The 17,956-nt window shown below is 35.2% G+C and overlaps 1 protein-coding gene across 7 annotated transcripts in view; it reads right to left on the bottom strand.

The window, feature by feature from the left end:
• Window positions 1–17,956, bottom strand: part of NBEA (neurobeachin) — a 662,791-nt gene that overhangs the window by 283,059 nt on the left and 361,776 nt on the right. For all 7 annotated transcript variants that reach the window (XM_019736455.3, XM_074330023.2, XM_074330024.2 and 4 more), the window contains one exon: window positions 17,006–17,172. In XM_019736455.3, the coding sequence (XP_019592014.2) occupies window positions 17,006–17,172 (167 nt within the window). The remainder of the gene's footprint in view (window positions 1–17,005; window positions 17,173–17,956) is intronic.

Here is a 17,956-nt window from a genome sequence, read left to right as displayed (position 1 = left end):
ATATGAATCAAATCTTTAGGGTTTACATCAGCTTGAAATGCTGTTAAACAGATGAAAGTATTCTTCTTTGGGCTTGGTTGTCCAAAGTTAAAGTAAAGGAGTTGACTATTTAATGATACATTAGCTTCTCTTCACAGAGAATTTTTTTCAACTTGATGCTAGTGCTCTAAGATTTAATTAGTAAAGATATCTGATTCATTTTATTTTTCTGGGGACTTGCATCATATTAGTAATTGACCTTCTTTCCTGACAGGCTTCAGAGCCTTTCATTTTCTTAGTTTTCTGTCTGGTTGCTACTAAAAATGCTTATGAGGGTCTTTACAGATCTGTTATTTATATTTCTACAATAACTTTTGTATGAAAACATAAATTCTATGATTTTCAACATATTTTACATTACAAAGAACATTATGGTGTTTAGAATTTATCATTATCATGCAAATTGCATTACTAGTAGCCAAAGTATAAAATCCTATTGGAAAAGAGGATTAGAGGTTTTGCACACCAAACTACACTGACAAAAAGTTTTTTACACGTGATAATTGGTGGGAGACAAATGTAACTTGCTTTAAGATCATTTTATCCTATACCTCTATTGTCTAAGCAATGAGAGTATTAGTAACATCTACTTTTTTAAAGGATGTTGAACAAAGTTGAACTTTCTTCTAGTTTGTGGACATGATTTCTGGAATACAGTAGTATAGTGATCATTGAGTGCTGTTAAATCCTTTTATTTTCCTCTGTGAATTTATCCTAGTATTCTGCATGGTAATTTTTTTTTTTTTTCTCGACTGCCTCAATGCCCTCAGTTTTGTTTTGTTTTTTCCCCTGAATGCCTCAATAGTTGCTTACAAAAGGGGTGGGTTAAAAACTACTGAAATTAAAAAAGTCTATGTTTGAGGAATTATATAATAACAATATTAAAGAATCCATATAGAAAAAATTAACAACAGTGACCTAATACAATGAAGATACAATAAAGCTATATTAAAATATCCTTATAAATATTAATTTTATGTTAACAATTTTAAGTAAACTACTTCTAAAATTAGTTATAATATGTATATCAATTATATCTATTTTCTTTTTATTTTAATAATATGACTTACAGTCTGCAAATAGGTCTGAAGATAGAATCAATTACAATATATATTTTCTAGGATTACATGTTAGAAAAAGGAAGTGATAAAATGCTTCTGTAATGTTACTACCTGGACCATATTTATTCCATCACATAGTTAATTCCTAAAGCTGAAACAATCATTACATTTTGATGTTCATTTGTTTTACTGAACTACCCAGAGGGAGATTTATGGGAATGCTATCATGTCAGGGTCACAAGATTAAGTGAACAGTGATGACAGTAAACAAGCCATTTCTCTATATTCCAAAGGCTTTAACTCAGTTACTTAAAATGCCATAAACATAAATAGTCTTCTCTCTCTACAACGTATCCATGACAGATGACTTCAAAATACAGCACTCTAGGGCAATAGCACTTTCCAACGAAACAGGCAACGCTTATTCTTGACAAAGGAAACTAAACTACTTGTGAACACAGATATCAAAAATGCTCCACAATCTAATGCATCAAATTTTACTGCACATATAATATAGAGCAATATCACTGGAAACTAATTTACTCATTTCATTTATAAAAACAGATACATATAGTTATAAAATGAGGATATTTATAGAGAAAAATACTGTTTGAATTCAAATTCTTAAATGTTTTAACATGTCTTTTTGTGATTTTCAAAAAGTCGAGTTGAAATATTATTTTAGGGAATGTAGTGATATTTAAGTAAAGATGTTTAATCAAAAAAGCAAGCTTATAAAAACAATCACATCAAAGGAGTCCAGAGATTTTTCTCAACGACCTAATAATGTACCATCTTCAATGATTACAACAAAAATGCCATCTGCCAAGACAACAGATGTTGCTCTCGAGAAGTATTTTCTACAGTTTGGTATATGTATATTTTAATTAGCAGTCAAATAAAGGACTGAGAAACTGTGATAATCTTACTTTAAATCCAGGCACTTGTTGCAAATGGTCAAAAATGTTAAACTTTATGCCATTGGTAAGCCAAGGGGAAATTTTATTAATGTGGAGATCTAAAACACTAATTTTTATTTAAAAGTCATCATTTAATGACTTCCACAGCTGTGTCTAATATATGGGAGATTTATTATTTTATATCTGCTTATTGATTTTCTTCAATATCATTTGTATGTTTTTATATAATCCTAACTCTACGTCCTATGCATTTTACAAAGTGTTACTTCTGAGAGACTTATTAAAATAATCATCCTAATTAAAAAACAAAAGAAAAACTATATATTTTAGAGAAAAAAGCAGCAGCTTTGATGCTGGCAATCAATTGGGTCCATGGAGGTTTCAGCTTGATCACCTTCACATCCAAATAACAGCCATTTTTGGTCCTGACCCATGCAATCATTATTGATCGACATCACCTAGCCCTTTTAAATCATTGTTCTTACCTATGTGATCCACATTAGAATTCTATCAGGGAAAATGACTTGACAGGCTTTTAAAGTTCTACCATCCTGTAGTGTATTTTCTACTTCTGTTCATGTGGCTCTGCATTACATATTCTTCAGAGAAGATGAACTTTGACACTACTTTAAGGCTCTTGCTGAATCTGGCAATAACACTTATTCCTCTCCTCATTTGGAGTCTCCTACCAGCCTTCCAGGATGTTCCTTTTATTAACAGAAGCCTTAGAAGATGCTGACAATCTTCCTTTCCATCCCATATTCTGAAATTATCTTGGGTAATTCAACCCAAGTGCCACCTGCACGTTTCCATCCTTTCAATTTCTAACTTTCTCATTACCATGGTCTTTAACTCGACTCCACTTAACCACTTTCATGATCATATTCTGAATTTATCAGTCTTACATGGTTGTGTTTCTGAACTCTTAATTCAAACATCCAACTTCCTAACCTTTCAGTTCACCAACTCTTGTTTTCTTGACTCCATTATTTTCTGCCTATCAATCGCCTTCTTTCTTTACTTCCCTTCCTTGACTACCTTATGCTAAGTATACACTCTATCACTTCAACTACTTTCTTGTACCTTAATATTCTTGCTCCTTCGCATTGGTGAACCTAACCATTAAAAAAGAACCCTGGAAGAATCGAAATTCTAACTATTTTCAATTCTTGGAAGAAGACAGCATATACCCTAGATGTACTGCTGACAGGACCTGTTGAGGGATGATTTATGCATGTGTCCTGTATGGGGAGAGAGGGAGGACTGAAAGAAAGAAGTAAATCAAGGAAGTTTCTAGATACCTTTTGCTGGGATAACAGGAGAGATGAAATTTGATGCGGATTGGGAAAATATGCTTTGGCCATGTCTGAAAAGGTTATCACATGCATAAATAGTGGCCTAATGCCATATGGAGCTTCATTTTTAATTTATTAATGGTGGACATGTCCACTAGAATATGGCCCAGGCATACTCAACAAGCATCTGACTATCTACACGAGTTCCTTCAGTCTCTTTCATTTCTGAAAATGGCAGCACCATTCACCCACTGAATGATGACAGCAACTTGGGTAACATCCTTGGTTCTTTCCTATCTATTTAATCACTAAGTCATAATGATTTTGCCTAATTTTATATTTATGTTTTCTATTAACGCAGTTAGAATTAGTAACCTCTATTAGTTAGAAAACAATGGGTTGAATATCAAAGGTTCAAATACCCAAGGAAAAACAAAACCTGGTCCACGGTTACAGAACCTTTAGTTCAAACAGATGTAGTTGGATTGTTATAAAAAGGTTTGGACTAAGGAATCAAAATAGTCGGGAAAATAAGCAAAATCCCCATTCCACTCTATGCTAACCCCTCCGAAAAAAGCAGGATTTTGAATCTAGGAGACCTGAGGCTATCCTGATCTTCTCAGCAAACTTGAGCGGTATTACAAACATAAGAGGTATTATTTTTAAAAAGGAGCTGAGCTACCCTAGAAGAGATGATAAACATAGAGCTTGAGGGATGAAGAGATTGAAGTATCCAGGGTTTGAGTAGTTTATGCCAAGATTAAGAAAATGATGTATAAGAAGAGGGTCCTAAAAGTGGTATATTTACTCCCAATGAAATGACAGTACATTTACTCCCAATGAAATGACAGGAACATATATGGCTGTGCCCTAGGTGCCACTTGCATTAATATAGAAATAATGTCACATTCTGTCCAGAAACAGATTTACTTTCAAGCATAAATAAAGCATATCTCTAGAGTGCAGAGTGAAATGAGGATCCCAGAGGTTAAGAAGTACAAATGGATAGTTACAAAATCGTTATGGGACATAAAGTAGAGCATAGGGAATATAGCAAAAAATATTGTAATAGTGCCAGGTAGGTACTAGACTAATAGGGGGATCACTTCGTAAATTATGTGAATGTCTAACCACTATGCTGTACACCTGAAACTAAAATAATATTCAATGTCAACTGCAATTGAGATCAAATATTATTTAAGAAAAAGAAAAGCCAGAAGAAAACAAAAAATTTTTTTCTTTATCTTTGGTTTTTAGATGATTCATTTTTATTGAGTTTCTCCTGTTTTGGGTCTCTGATTTCCTTGAGTCTCTTGAGACTTGACATCTTTCACCAACTTTGTAAGTTTTCAGCCATTTCTTTTCTTTGAATAAATTTTCTGTATCAGTCTCACATGTTTTCCGTGGGGCTTCAGTGATATCGTATTTATACCTTTTGATACTGTTCCACAGGTGCCTGAGGTGCTTTTCTTTTTTTTTTCCAAATCTATTTTCTCTCTGTTCTTCAGTTGTATAATTTTAGTTATCTATCTTCAAGTTCATTCACTCTTTCCTCTGTCATATTCATTCTACTGCTGAGCTCATTAATGCTTTTTAAAGTTTCAGATATTACACCTTTCATTTTCATTTGGTTATTTCTCATAGTTTCTATTTCTTTGCTCATATCTATCATTCTAGTCATTTAAAGAATATTTAGCTTTACTTCATAGAAGATGGCTATAATCGCCACTTTTAAATCTTTATCTGACAGTTCCATCTTCTGGCTCATCTTAGGACTGGTGTTTGCTCATTGTCTTTTCTTGACAAATGGTAAGATTTTCCTGATTCCTTGTATATTAAGTAATTTTGGATTATATCTTGGGTATCTTAAATATTATATTGTGGGACACTGGATCTTGTTAACCTCCTATGGAGAATGTTTATTTTTGTTTTGGCAGTCAATCAACCCTGTTTAGTTCAGATTGCAAGTTCTAGCTTGCCTTCTGTTCCAATGTTCATTTAATTCAAGTTTTGGACATTGAAAACTTTAAAAATATTTTCTAAAGCCCGAGATTTCAAGTCTTATTCCTGTTTAAGAAGTACTTTTTATTTCATTATTACAATTGATAACTTTTATAGTTAACACAATAATTAGTAATTAATTTCACCACTGAAATGATCATGGGTTTTAGGGTTAGACACACCTAGATTCAAAGCATGTCCCTACTACTTAGTTAGGTAATGCTGGCCAAGGTAGTCACATTTCTTATTTGCAAAATGGAAAAACTAATGCCTTCCTCGTTGCATTGTTAGAAAAAATTAAGACATTAGATGTGAAGTATCAGCAGAGTTACTGCCAATACATATCTACCTTCAATAAATGTGAATTTCTATCAGTATCTTATCAGAAAACAAAATAGTAGCAATACTTATATTAAAATGCACCCTTAAAATTGAGATATATATGTGTGTATATATATATATATATAAATATATGTGTGTGTGTGCATATATATATATATATATATATATATATATGCACACACACACACACACACACACCTATATGTGTGTGTGTATAATTTACTGAAGGGCTTATTATAATATCTTGATTTTAATATAGGTGGTCATGGTTCATGTAGTTTTTTTCTTTCCAGTTTTATTGAGATATAACTGACATACAGCATTGTGTAAATTTAAGGTATATAGCATAATGATTTGACTTACATATTTTATAAAATAATTACCATAATAAGTTTAGTTAACATCCATCATCTCATGTAGATACAAAAAAAAAAAAAAATACACAAAAAATATATTTTTTTTTCCTTGAGATGAGCACTCTTAGGATCTACTCTGTTAACTTTCATATATAACATACAGCAGTATTAACTATAGTCACCATGCTGTACATTACATTCCCAATACTTATTTATGTTATAACTGGAAGTTTGTATCTTTTGTTTGCCTTCATCCAATTCCCTTTCCCCCGACCCCTAATTCTGCAAACAACAAATCTGATCTCTTTTTCTGTAAGATTTTTCTTTCTATTCCTTTTTTTTTTTGCCATATATAAGTGAGACCATACAGTATTTGTATTTTTCTATCTTACTTATTTCACTTAGCATAATATTAAGTCCATCTAAGTTGTTACAAATGACAGGATTTCCTTGTTTTTTTTGAATGTGTGGATGAATAATACTAGTTTATGTGTGTGTGTGTGTTTTTCCCTTTCATGTGTTGATGGACACTTGTTTCCGTACCTTGGGTATTATAAATAATACTGCTATGAACATGGGGATATAGATATCTCTCTGATGTAGTGTTTTTGTTTCCTTCGTATATTTTCCCAGAAGTGGAATTGCTAGTTTGTATGGTTGTTCTATTTTCAATTATTTAAGGGACTTCCATACTGTTTTCCCTATTGGCTGCACTGATTTATATTCCTATCAACACTGTACAACGGTTCCCTTTTCTCCAGATCCTAGCAAGTATTTGCTATCACTTAATTTTTTGATGACAGTCATTTTAACAGATGTGAGGTGATATCTTATTGTAGTTTCGATTTGCATTGCCCTGATGATTGGTGATGTTGAGCATATTTTCATGTACATGTTGGCCATTCGTATGTCTTCTTTTGAAAAATGTCTATTCAGGCCGTTTGCCCATTTTAAAATTTGGTTTGTGTAGTTTAAGGAATAGAAATATGATCCCACAAGATAAAGAAAGAAAAGCTGTTTGTACATACTAAGTGTTATTTAACAACATTAATTCTTAATTATGCATTTTAAAGAAGCTTTCAAATTCTAGTTTTCCTTAAGGCTGAAATAAAGATTAGTAACATTAATTCAAAAGGCAAATTATGTTTGATCCAGCATCATCGAGTCAAAAAATAAAAGAAAAATTTACGTTAAAATTAAACATTTTAGTTTATAAAACAAGTAGAACATTATAGAGATGAAATACCTCAGATATAACTCATATATTTGATATCAGGGATGTAAATAGATGTGTTATTTAATCCCTCCACTTAGAAAGCTACCAGTCTAGTGAAAGAAACAGGCATATTCACACAACTATAAAACATTAAGTCATATATCATAGATAATGGCAATACAGATAATAACAAAATATGAGGTAGGTTTATAAAAGATAGAGAAAACCAGGGAATACTAAAGAAAGGGTGATATTTGAACATAGCTATAAATAGGGTGATCATACTTCCCTATTTCTTCCAGTATATTTCTTCATAAAGCAGCCAGACTGATCTTTTTAAACATAAATCAGATCATGTTACTCTTTTGCTCAAAACTCTTCACTGCTTTTCACGCCACTTAGGATAAAGTCACAAATCCTTAACATGATCTATAAGACTTTAAATCTTCTGGCTCACATGTTACTGTCCAGCCTCATCTCAAGCCACTACCCCCACTGCTCACTAAGCTGTAGACATACTAGCCTCCTATCTGTTTATTTTATTATTTCTAAGCTCTGAGTCTTTGTAATATTTCTTTCCTGAATGTTTTACACCCCACCTTTTGCTGACGATCTCTTGCTTATCCCTTCCTTTAGTACTTATCTTAAACAGACTTCTTCAAAGAGTCTCCCCTGACTCCCTAACCTATAATGAAGATCCTCCATTATAGTATCTCCTTCAGAGGACCCCTATATTTTTCTTTCCTAGTATTTGCCAAAGGTTGTATTTATATCCTTATTCCTATAAGTATTTGTTTAATATCAGTCTCTTTTACTCGACTATAAACTATGTGAGGCAGGAAGCAAGTCTGTTTTGCTCACCACAATGCTAGCACTAATAGAAGCTTAAGAGTTATCTCTTTATTAAATGAATAAAATCAGTAAATTATAACTGTATATTGCAAGTTACAGGGTGACTAAGTGGTATGAAAAATTATTTAAAGAAGGTTTTTTAGAGTTACTGGGGAAAGATCCAAGATGGTGGAGTAGATACACACTGTGCTTCCCTCATCCCCTGACCACATTAAAATTACAACTAAATTATAGAACAATAAACCTGGAGAACCATGTGAGGCTGGCTGAACAGAAATTTTACAACCAAGGATAAAAGAAGAAGCTACGTTGAGACTGGTAGTAGGGGCGGTGGAGACACGAAACGGGCTGGCCCCTAACATCCGTGTGGCGGATGAAAATTGGGAGGAATACTTCACCCACAGAGGTTCCCCCTGGAGGAGCAAGGGACCCCAGCCCCCCACATCAGGCTCCCCAGCCTGGAGTACTAGTACCCAGAAGAGGAGCCCCCACAACTTCTGCTTGTGACAAATAGTCTCTGCAGGTAGGACGGAAGGCTGCAGGGAAACCCAGGCATTCTCTTAAAGCCCCAGCATAAACTTGCTCACAGGCACTCACCCTGCGTTCCGGTGGAGGGACTGGTGATTCAGAGAGTATCAGGGGCATACAGTGGGCAGACTGAGGTGTGTGGCTTCAGGGGTTGGCCTGGAGGACACTGGGCAATTTCCTTGTGTGAGTTCCCCTTCCCGTGCAGCCAGCAGGCCAGTGCCATGTTTTTCTGTGCTGAGCCCGCCTCCACTACAGCCAAATCTGAATCTGATTGGCCTGGTGAGCTCCACAGCTCCTGCCTGCTGACTCACTGGGACCCTGTCCCACAACTCGAAACCACAGGAGGCTTTATCTATGGTGAACCTTACCAGAGTGGGCAACCAGCAGCAGGTGGTAGGTGGCAGTAGGCCTCGGTGTGTCCTGGCGTTTTGACAAACTACTCTAAGCCCGGTACTGGTGGTAGTCATTCTCAGTTCACAATGTGGCCTCTCTCACATGCCTCCTAGTCCAGCATAGGCAGTGACCATGGATTGCTTTGTAGCTTCTACCACGTACTCCCCAGCTGGTCACAGGCAATGGGTGACCTGGGCTTGTACCAGAGCCCCTCCCAAGAGGCCCCAGAACCAACATACTTGAAGTTTGTCTTCAGACCACAGCAGATCACCACCCAACTAGCCCCACAAGTGACACACCCAAAGGGCAGTCTCAAAAGGCACCAGAGCCTGCTGGGGCAAATCCCCCTCACTCTGGTAAGCCCCTTAGCACAGCAGCCAGTAAGCTGTGGATGTGGCCAAACCTCACAACCAGTCAGCCTGAGGATCAATCCCACCCACTGACATGCCAGTAGCAATCAGGCTCAAATATAACAGGAGGGCACACACAACCCACACAAGGGACACTCCTGGAGCACCTGACCAGGGAGTTGTGTCAGGGCCCCAAAGGGCACCTACTACATAAGGCCACCTGGCAAGAGATGTAGCAGATTTGCCTAATACATAGAAACAAACAGAGACAGACAAAATAAAGAAACAAAGAAATACGTCCCAAATGAAAGAACAAGAGGAAACTCCAGAAAAAGAAGTAAACGAAATGGAGGCAAGCAACTTACCAGATACAGAGTTCAAAACAGTGGTGATAAGGATGTTCAAGGAACTTAGTGAGAACTTCAACAAAGAGAAAGCAAGCAAAGAAAAGGACATAGAAACCATAAAAAGAACCAGTCAGAAGTGAATAATAAAATAATTGAAAAGAAGAATGCACTAGAAGGAATCAACAGTAGATGATGAAGCAGAGGATCAAATCAATGATTTGTAAGACAAGGTAGCAGAAATCAGAACAGCAAAAGGAAAAACGAATTAGAAAAAAAAAAAAGAGGATAGTTTAGGAGACCTCTGGGACAACATCAAATTAATAACATTTGCATCATAGGGGTACCAGAAGGAGAAGAGAGAAAGCAATAGATTGAGAACCTATGTGAAGAAATAATGACTGAAAACTTTCCTAACCTGGCAAAGGAAATAGACATACAAACCCAGGAAGTACAGAGAGTCCCAAATAGGATTCACCCAAACAGACCCATACCAAGAAACATTATAATTAAAATGGCAAAGGTAAAATTTAAAGACAAAGAGACAATCATAAAAGCAGCAAGAGAAAGGCAACTAGTACCTTATAAGGGAGCACCCATAATACTATCAACTTATTTCTCAACAGAAACTTTGCAGGCCAGAAGGGATTGGCAGAAAATATTCAAAGTGATGAAAACCAAGGATCTACATCCAAGACCACTCTACCCAGCAAAGCTATCATTTAAAATTGAAGGACAGATAAAGAGCTTTCCAAAGAAGAAAAAGCTACTAAAAGAGTTCATCACCACCAAACCAGTATTACAAGGAATGTTACAGGAACTTCTTTTATATATATATATATATATATATATATATATATATATATATATGAATAATAAAATGGCATAGTTATGTATCTAGTACATATATATAATAGAAGATTGCTTTGCAATGGATGGGAATGGGTTCTTGCCATCTGCTGCAGCAAGAATGGACCTGGAGGGTATTGTGCTGAGTGGAGTATGTCAGACAGAGAAAAACAAATGCAATGGGATTTCACTTATATGTGGAATCTAAAACACAAAATAAACAAACAAAACAGAAACACACTCATAGATACAAAGAACATTTTGACGGTTGCCAGATGGGATGGGAGTTAAGGGGGTGGGTAAAAAATGGAAAGGAATTAAGAAGTACAAATTGGTTGTAACAAAGTAGTCATGCAGATGCAGGGTATAACTGAAGGAATATAATTAATAATACTGTTATAACTATGATGTCAGATGGGTTCTAGATTTATCGGGGTGATAGATGGGAGGGGGATTGGGGGACAGGGTAAAAAAGGTGAAGGGATTAAAAGAAGTACAAATTGGCAGTTACAAAATAGTCATGGGGATGTAAAACATGGGGAATGTAGTCAAAAAAACAGTAACAACTATGTACAGTGCCAGGTGGGTACTAGACTAATCAGGGGGGATCACTTCTTAAATTATATCAATGTCTAACCACTACTGTGTACACCTGAAATTAATACAAAATAATACTGAATTTTAACTGTAATTAAAAATTTAAAAAGCAGTGAAAAAAGTGCAGGGGAATAAGATGTTCATATTTCCAGGTATAAAACAAACAAGTCATGGGGATGTAACGTACAGAATGGGGAATATAATCAGTAATATTGTGATAACATAGTATAGTGTCAGATGGTTGCTGGACTTTTGGTGATCACTTCTTTAGGTATATAAATGTTGAACAACTATGGTGTACACCTGAAATTGATATAATATTGTATGTTAGCTATACTTTTTAATAAACATATTTTTTAAAAAGGCTCTTTGGAAGGAGAAGAACTAAGTTGGAGGACTAATGCTACCAACTTCAAGAACTACCATAAAGCTACAGTACCCAAGACAACATGGTATCGGCAAAGAATGGACAAAGAAGTCAATAGAACAGAACAGGGGTCCAGAAATAGACCCCTGTATAGTCAAGTGGTCACAGACAAAGGAGCAAAGGCAATGCAATGGAGCAAAGACAGTCTTTTCAACAAATGGTGCTGGAACAACTGGATCCACATGCGAATAAGTAAATAAATAAACAAAGAAAAAACAAACAAAGAAATCTAGACACAGACTTTACACCCTTTATAAAAATTAACTCAAAATGGATCACAGACTAAATGTAAATGCAAAACTATAAAATCTTTAGAAGGTGACATAGGAGAAAACCTGACGACTTGGGGGTGGTGATGCCTTTTAAGATACAACACCAGAGACAGCATCTTTGAAAGAAATAATAGATAAGCTGGACTGCATTAAAATTAAAAACTCCTACTCTACGAAAGACAGAATCAAGGAATGAAAGATAAGCCACAGACTGGGAGAAAATATTTGTAAAAGACACTATCTGAGAAAAGACTGTTAGGAAAAATATATAAAGAACATTTTTAAAACTCAACGATCAGAAATCAAACAACCTGTTTTAAAAAATAGGCCAAAGACCTTAACAGATACTACACTGAAGAAGACACACAGATAGAAAATAAGCCCATGAGAAGATGCTCCACACCGTATTGTCATCAGGAAATGCAACTTATGACAACAGGAAGTTAGTATTACACACCTATCAGAATCGCCAAAATCCAGAACACTGACTATACTAAATGCTAGCAAGGATGTGGAGCAACAGGAACTCACATTCATTGCTGGTGGGAATGCAAAAGGCTCAGGAACTTTGGAAGGCAGTTTGGTGGCTTCTTCGAAAACTAAACATACTCTTACCATAAAATCCATCAGTAACACTCCTTGGAGTTACACACTCCCCAAAGGAGATAAAAACTAAGTCCACATAAAAACCTGCACATGGATGCTTATAGCAGCTGTATTCATAAATGACATAATTTGGAAGCAACCAGGAAGTCCTTCAGTAGGTGAATGGATAAATAAACTGTGGTCCATCCAGACAATGGAGTACTACTCACTGCTAAAAGGAAATAAGCTGCCAAGCGTAAAAAGATATGGAGGAATCTTAATTATATATTACCTATACTTAGTGAAAGAAGTCACTCTGAAAAGCATACATATTGTATGATTCCAACTAGATGACATTCTGCAAAAGGAAAACTATGCAATCAATAAAAACATCAGCGGTTGCCGGGGTGAAGGTGAAGGGACTGATGAATATGCAGAACAGAGAGGATTTTTAGGGCAGTGAGAATACTCTGCATGATATTATAATGATGGACATATGTCATTATACATTTGTCCAAACTGACAGAATATACAACACCAAGATTGAACCCTAAGGTAGACTATGGACTTTGGGTGATCATCGTATGTCACTGTAGCTTAATTCTTAGCAAAAAATGGTAACATTCTGGTGAGTGACACTGATAATCAGGGAGGCTATACACGTGTGTGGGGAGGGGGTAAAAGGGAAATCTTTTTCCTTCCCCTCAATTTAACTGCAAACCTAAAACTGCTCGAAAAATATAAAGTCTGAAAAAAAAGAAAAGGCTCTTTGCAAAGAGCTGACTAACAGAAAAAGAGACTAACAAATGTGAGACATTTACTATGTATTAGATATTGTGCTGAGCATTTTGCATATAATATTTCATTTTTCCACCTAAATAACCCAAGGAAGTAGGAACTGTTCATCCTCTTTCCAGATGAACCTGAGCTTTATTTTCATGCAGAGATCAGTACTTTTGTTCATTTAATAAAATTATTTCAATAAAAATATAAAACTGTCCCCAACAATAGACTGATTCATTTTTCTATTCTATCATATGTATCATCACTGTGAAAAAGGGTATACACCAGGTATTCATTTAACTGATTCAAAAACACTTATTTAGCACCTACTATGCATCAGACATTATTCTACGTGCTAGAGATGCTATTGTGGACAAAAACAGATCAAAATCCCTTCTATTATGGAGTTTGTATTTTGGTGGGAAACAAACAGCACAGTGATAAATAAGTAAAATACACTATACATTAGGTAGTCACAAATGTTGACTATAAAGCAGCGAAATTGCAATGTAAAATATTTGGGGAAAGAAGTAGAATTTTAGACAAAGTAGCTACAGGAGGCTTTTTTGAGAAAGTATATGTGAGTTGAAGCCTGAAGAAAGTGGGAGAGCTCGCTACGTAGTCACATGGACTTTTTGGAGGAAGCATTCCAAATAAGCAGGCATGTCCTGTAAGTTTGAAGAACAGCCAGCAACCACAGTGAGTGGAACAAGAAGAACCAGGGAAAGTCATACGAACGGACGTCAAAGAGTTGACAAAGACCAGATCATGCACCTTTGCACCCACCGTTCACTCCACTGCAGCCAAACTGGCTGCTGACTATTTTGTGACCAGCCCAAGCACCTTTTTCTTTTGAATGTTGTTCCCTCTGCTTGAGACGCTCAGAGAGGCCTTTGCTCAAGTGGTTCATCAGAGTAGGCTTTTCTGCCCATTCTGTCAAAAACAGCACACTTCTTGTAGGTCACTATATGTTATGTTTTGTTTTGTTTTCTTTCAGTAATACGGGAAGCTCCTGGAGCAGCATTGTCCATACAGAACTTTGTGACATGATAGAAATGCTCTGTGCTGTCTGATGGCTGCACCAGCCACATGTGGCTATTGAGCACTTGAGTATGTCTCCTGTAACCATGGCACTGAATTTTCAATTAAATTTAATTTTCATTAATCAAATTTGAATAGCCACATATGGTTTGTGGTTACCATCTTGCATAGTATAGCTTTGGAGGTTTATGAGCCGAGGAACAAAAGGATACACTCTAATAAGAATCAATCATGCTGTTGTGTTGAGAATGGACTTTAGGAGGTCAAGGGCAGAAGCAGGAAAACTACTGAACATGCTGATGCAGTAAGTGAGACAGTGGCGCCGCGGATCAGGTGACATCACGGTAATGGTGAGAAGAGGTCAAATGCTGCACACATGTTATGACAGACAACAGGATTTGCTGCGGGGCTTGATGCTGGATGTATGAAGAGTACTTAAGATAAGAGCAACATTCATGGCTGGGGCATCTGTAAGACTGGAGCTCCCCTTGGCTGAGATGGAGATGACTGCAAGATGAACTGCTTTTAGAGATCAGCTAGGAGCTCAGTTTTGTCATCCTAAGTGTGACATGACTAACAGATATCCAAGTGTCAGATGCCAAGTACACAGATGGATATACAGGAGAACGAAGCGATGTGGACTAGAGATAAAAATGAGGCACAAAAGAGAAGTGGTCCAAATGACTGGGCCTTTTTAGAAAATCAAATACTAAGGTGGATTATAGAGAGCACAACCTATCCTTAAAAATTTAAACTTCAGTGACTCCATTAGGAAAGGATGATAATAGAAATATTGTGTTTTTCAGTTAGTCAGCACTGGGAATTATTATGCAGGAAAGGACAGAAGATACCTGCTCTTCCGAGGAGTCCTACCTGCCAGGCTTTCGGTCAATCTAATGAGATATCATAAAGGGTAAGCAGAGCAGAAGATGCGTCTGATACACTACCATGTGACGGACACTCTAAAGGTCACTGTCCTTTAGCTGTATTTTAATTACATGATGAAATATTAAAACTCAAACCATGTACAGCTTTATACATTTAAGGCAATATTCTTAACCATACAAGCTGAATTACTAGTAATATAAAGTTATAGTCCTGACTATATAAAACTTAAGTAGATAAATCCCATTTAGATGACACAAAAGGAGAGACAATGTCTATAGGTGGGCAAAATGTTCACATTATTGTTACTCTGTGTGATGGTTGAATTTTAAGTGTCAACTTGGCTGGGACATGGTGCTGAATTGTTTGGTCAAATATAAGGCTAGTTGCTGCTATGAAATATTCTGTATATGCGATCCACACCTACAATCAATTGACTTTAAGTAAAAGATACTATTCTCAATAATGTGGGTGGGCTCATCCAATCAGATGAAGAAAAGGCTGGGGTTTCCTGAAGAAGGAATTCTGCCTCAAGACTGTAACAGAAATCCTGCCTGAGTTTCCAGCCTGCCAACCTACCCAACAGATTTCAGGTTTGCCAGCCCCCACAAGCACGTGAATCAATTCTTTAAAATAAATCTCTGTCTCTACCTGTGTCTCGCATACATTCTATTGGTTCAGTTCCTGTTTCTCTGAATAAACCTGACAAACTCTGCCTCTATTTGTATAAGATGTGTGATACTATGTACATTTCATGTAACTTCTGAATCTTTAGTTTGTTCATTACACTATGGAGAAAATTTCAGTATTAAACTTAATACAGATGTTCAGAAGGTTAAATAAAACCATCATTGTGAATGTCTTAGTATTGTGCCTGACACAAAAAAATATTTGAAAAATGTTAGATGCCACAGTATTATTATAAGAAACAAATATGGAGTATTGACTATTTTTAAAGACATTATGTTATAATATTACTTTAAATTAAAAAATAATACAGTTTCCTTAAATCTGTCTTACACTTGAAACCCCAGGATAGTTGGTCAAATACTATCCTGGTCATATTCAAATGTTCTTCCCCAAAAGAATCACTTCTACCAGAATTCTTCTTAGTAGTGTCCTGTCCACAATTAACTAACCCCTAAACTCTGCCATACAGAGACTTAACAAAAATATTTAATGGGATCAAATAAAATGAAGATATAAAAATGAACAGCATTAACAATCTAAACATAGTGACATCCTTTACTGCTATTTTTCTAGAAAACTTCATTGTGCAGAGGAAAAAAAAAATATGCCCACGAAAGTTTGAAAAGAGAACATTTGTAATTTATAAACAACCAATGTTGGTTTAATTGTACTATAAATGTACATCATAAATGCACTAAATTGAAATGAAACCTTCCTAAACACACACACACACACACACACACACACACACACACAACTGAATTAAAAAATATGGAAGGAAAATTTTAAAATGAATGTATTACCTCTCCGCAGTGAATGCTCATATTGTTATTACTTGTATGTAAGAAAAACTAAGAATGACATAAATTTAATAAGTAGGAAGATTTGACTCTTTAAGATTAAAATAGTTGCCTAAACAAATTTTGTATTCTTACATATAATTATAAATTAGAAATAACTTCTATTGGAGCTACTTTTAAAAGTTTATATTTTCTCCAAAATCCTTCTAAAGAGACATTACTAAAGATACCAGGAAACAAACAAACAAAGAAAAACTAGCAATTTTTTATACTTTAAATCATATTTTCTAAATAATTAAAAATTTACAGTCCTTTTCCTCTTTTAACCCTTATAAATAGCCTATGAATTATTATCTACTTGTAATTTGTTACAACTCACCTATGAGACACCGCTCCCCAAGCACCATGCTTATTCGTGAGAATATTAAGGATCTTCTGTTTCAGCTGATTTGCTGTAACGTGGTCTCGATGTTTGGCAGCACTAATGAGATGGTCACACATCTTTTCCTCCTCTCTTCTGTCAGCAGCATATTGGGCACACTGTGACTATAAAGACATACAAACCATGCATGATGATTAATGTGTAACTTCCCCTGAGCATAAGTAAGGAATGATATCTAACCTTAAATTAAAAGATAATAATTCATTTTCAAATCCAGATAATGAAATCTTTGACAGTTTATTCTCCAGCATACATATAGTAAACTTTCAAACTTGTACATGCGTTGTTTCTATGTAGTTATACATAGAGTATACATAAAATAATTTGGATAATGATATATAAAGTAATTAATAACTTTTAAGGTTTCTTCCAATTCTGAAATTTTGATTTTAATATAGTCCAAAAAATAATCACTTTTGAAACAAAATGAGTGTGTCAAAAATGTAAATCGACCTATTATTTTAACCAATATAGTATATATCTTGCTTAAGGTAAGAGTTATGCTCCTGATAATTATATATAGATAAAAAACTTGCTACTTAATTTAGTTTTGCATTTCATAAATGTTAATATTATGTAAAAGAAAAAGCAATGGTTTAGGGCTTTAGATCTTGATTTTATTTCACATTTTATGAAAGTTATTTTTTCCCATTGTACTCAGTTTTATATTTGTAAAATGAGGAGCTAGGAGGAGATATTCTCTACAATCTCTCTCAGCTGTAGAATTTAATGTGTTCTAAGGTTCTCATAATAAGTACCATCTTATTCTTATATCTTCTAATAATCGGTTGTCCTGTCAGCTACCTGCATTCATACTCATTGGTATTAGTAACATAGCTAATCAATCTCAGTGTGTATCAAAAGGTTCAATATGAACATGAAAATGAC

The sequence above is a fragment of the Rhinolophus sinicus genome, chromosome 16 (genome assembly GCF_057876585.1).
Source record: "Rhinolophus sinicus isolate RSI-liver-muscle chromosome 16, RSI-T2T, whole genome shotgun sequence".
In the NCBI taxonomy this organism is placed as follows: domain Eukaryota; kingdom Metazoa; phylum Chordata; class Mammalia; order Chiroptera; family Rhinolophidae; genus Rhinolophus; species Rhinolophus sinicus.
This window is presented reverse-complemented; position numbering and strand designations above follow the sequence as displayed.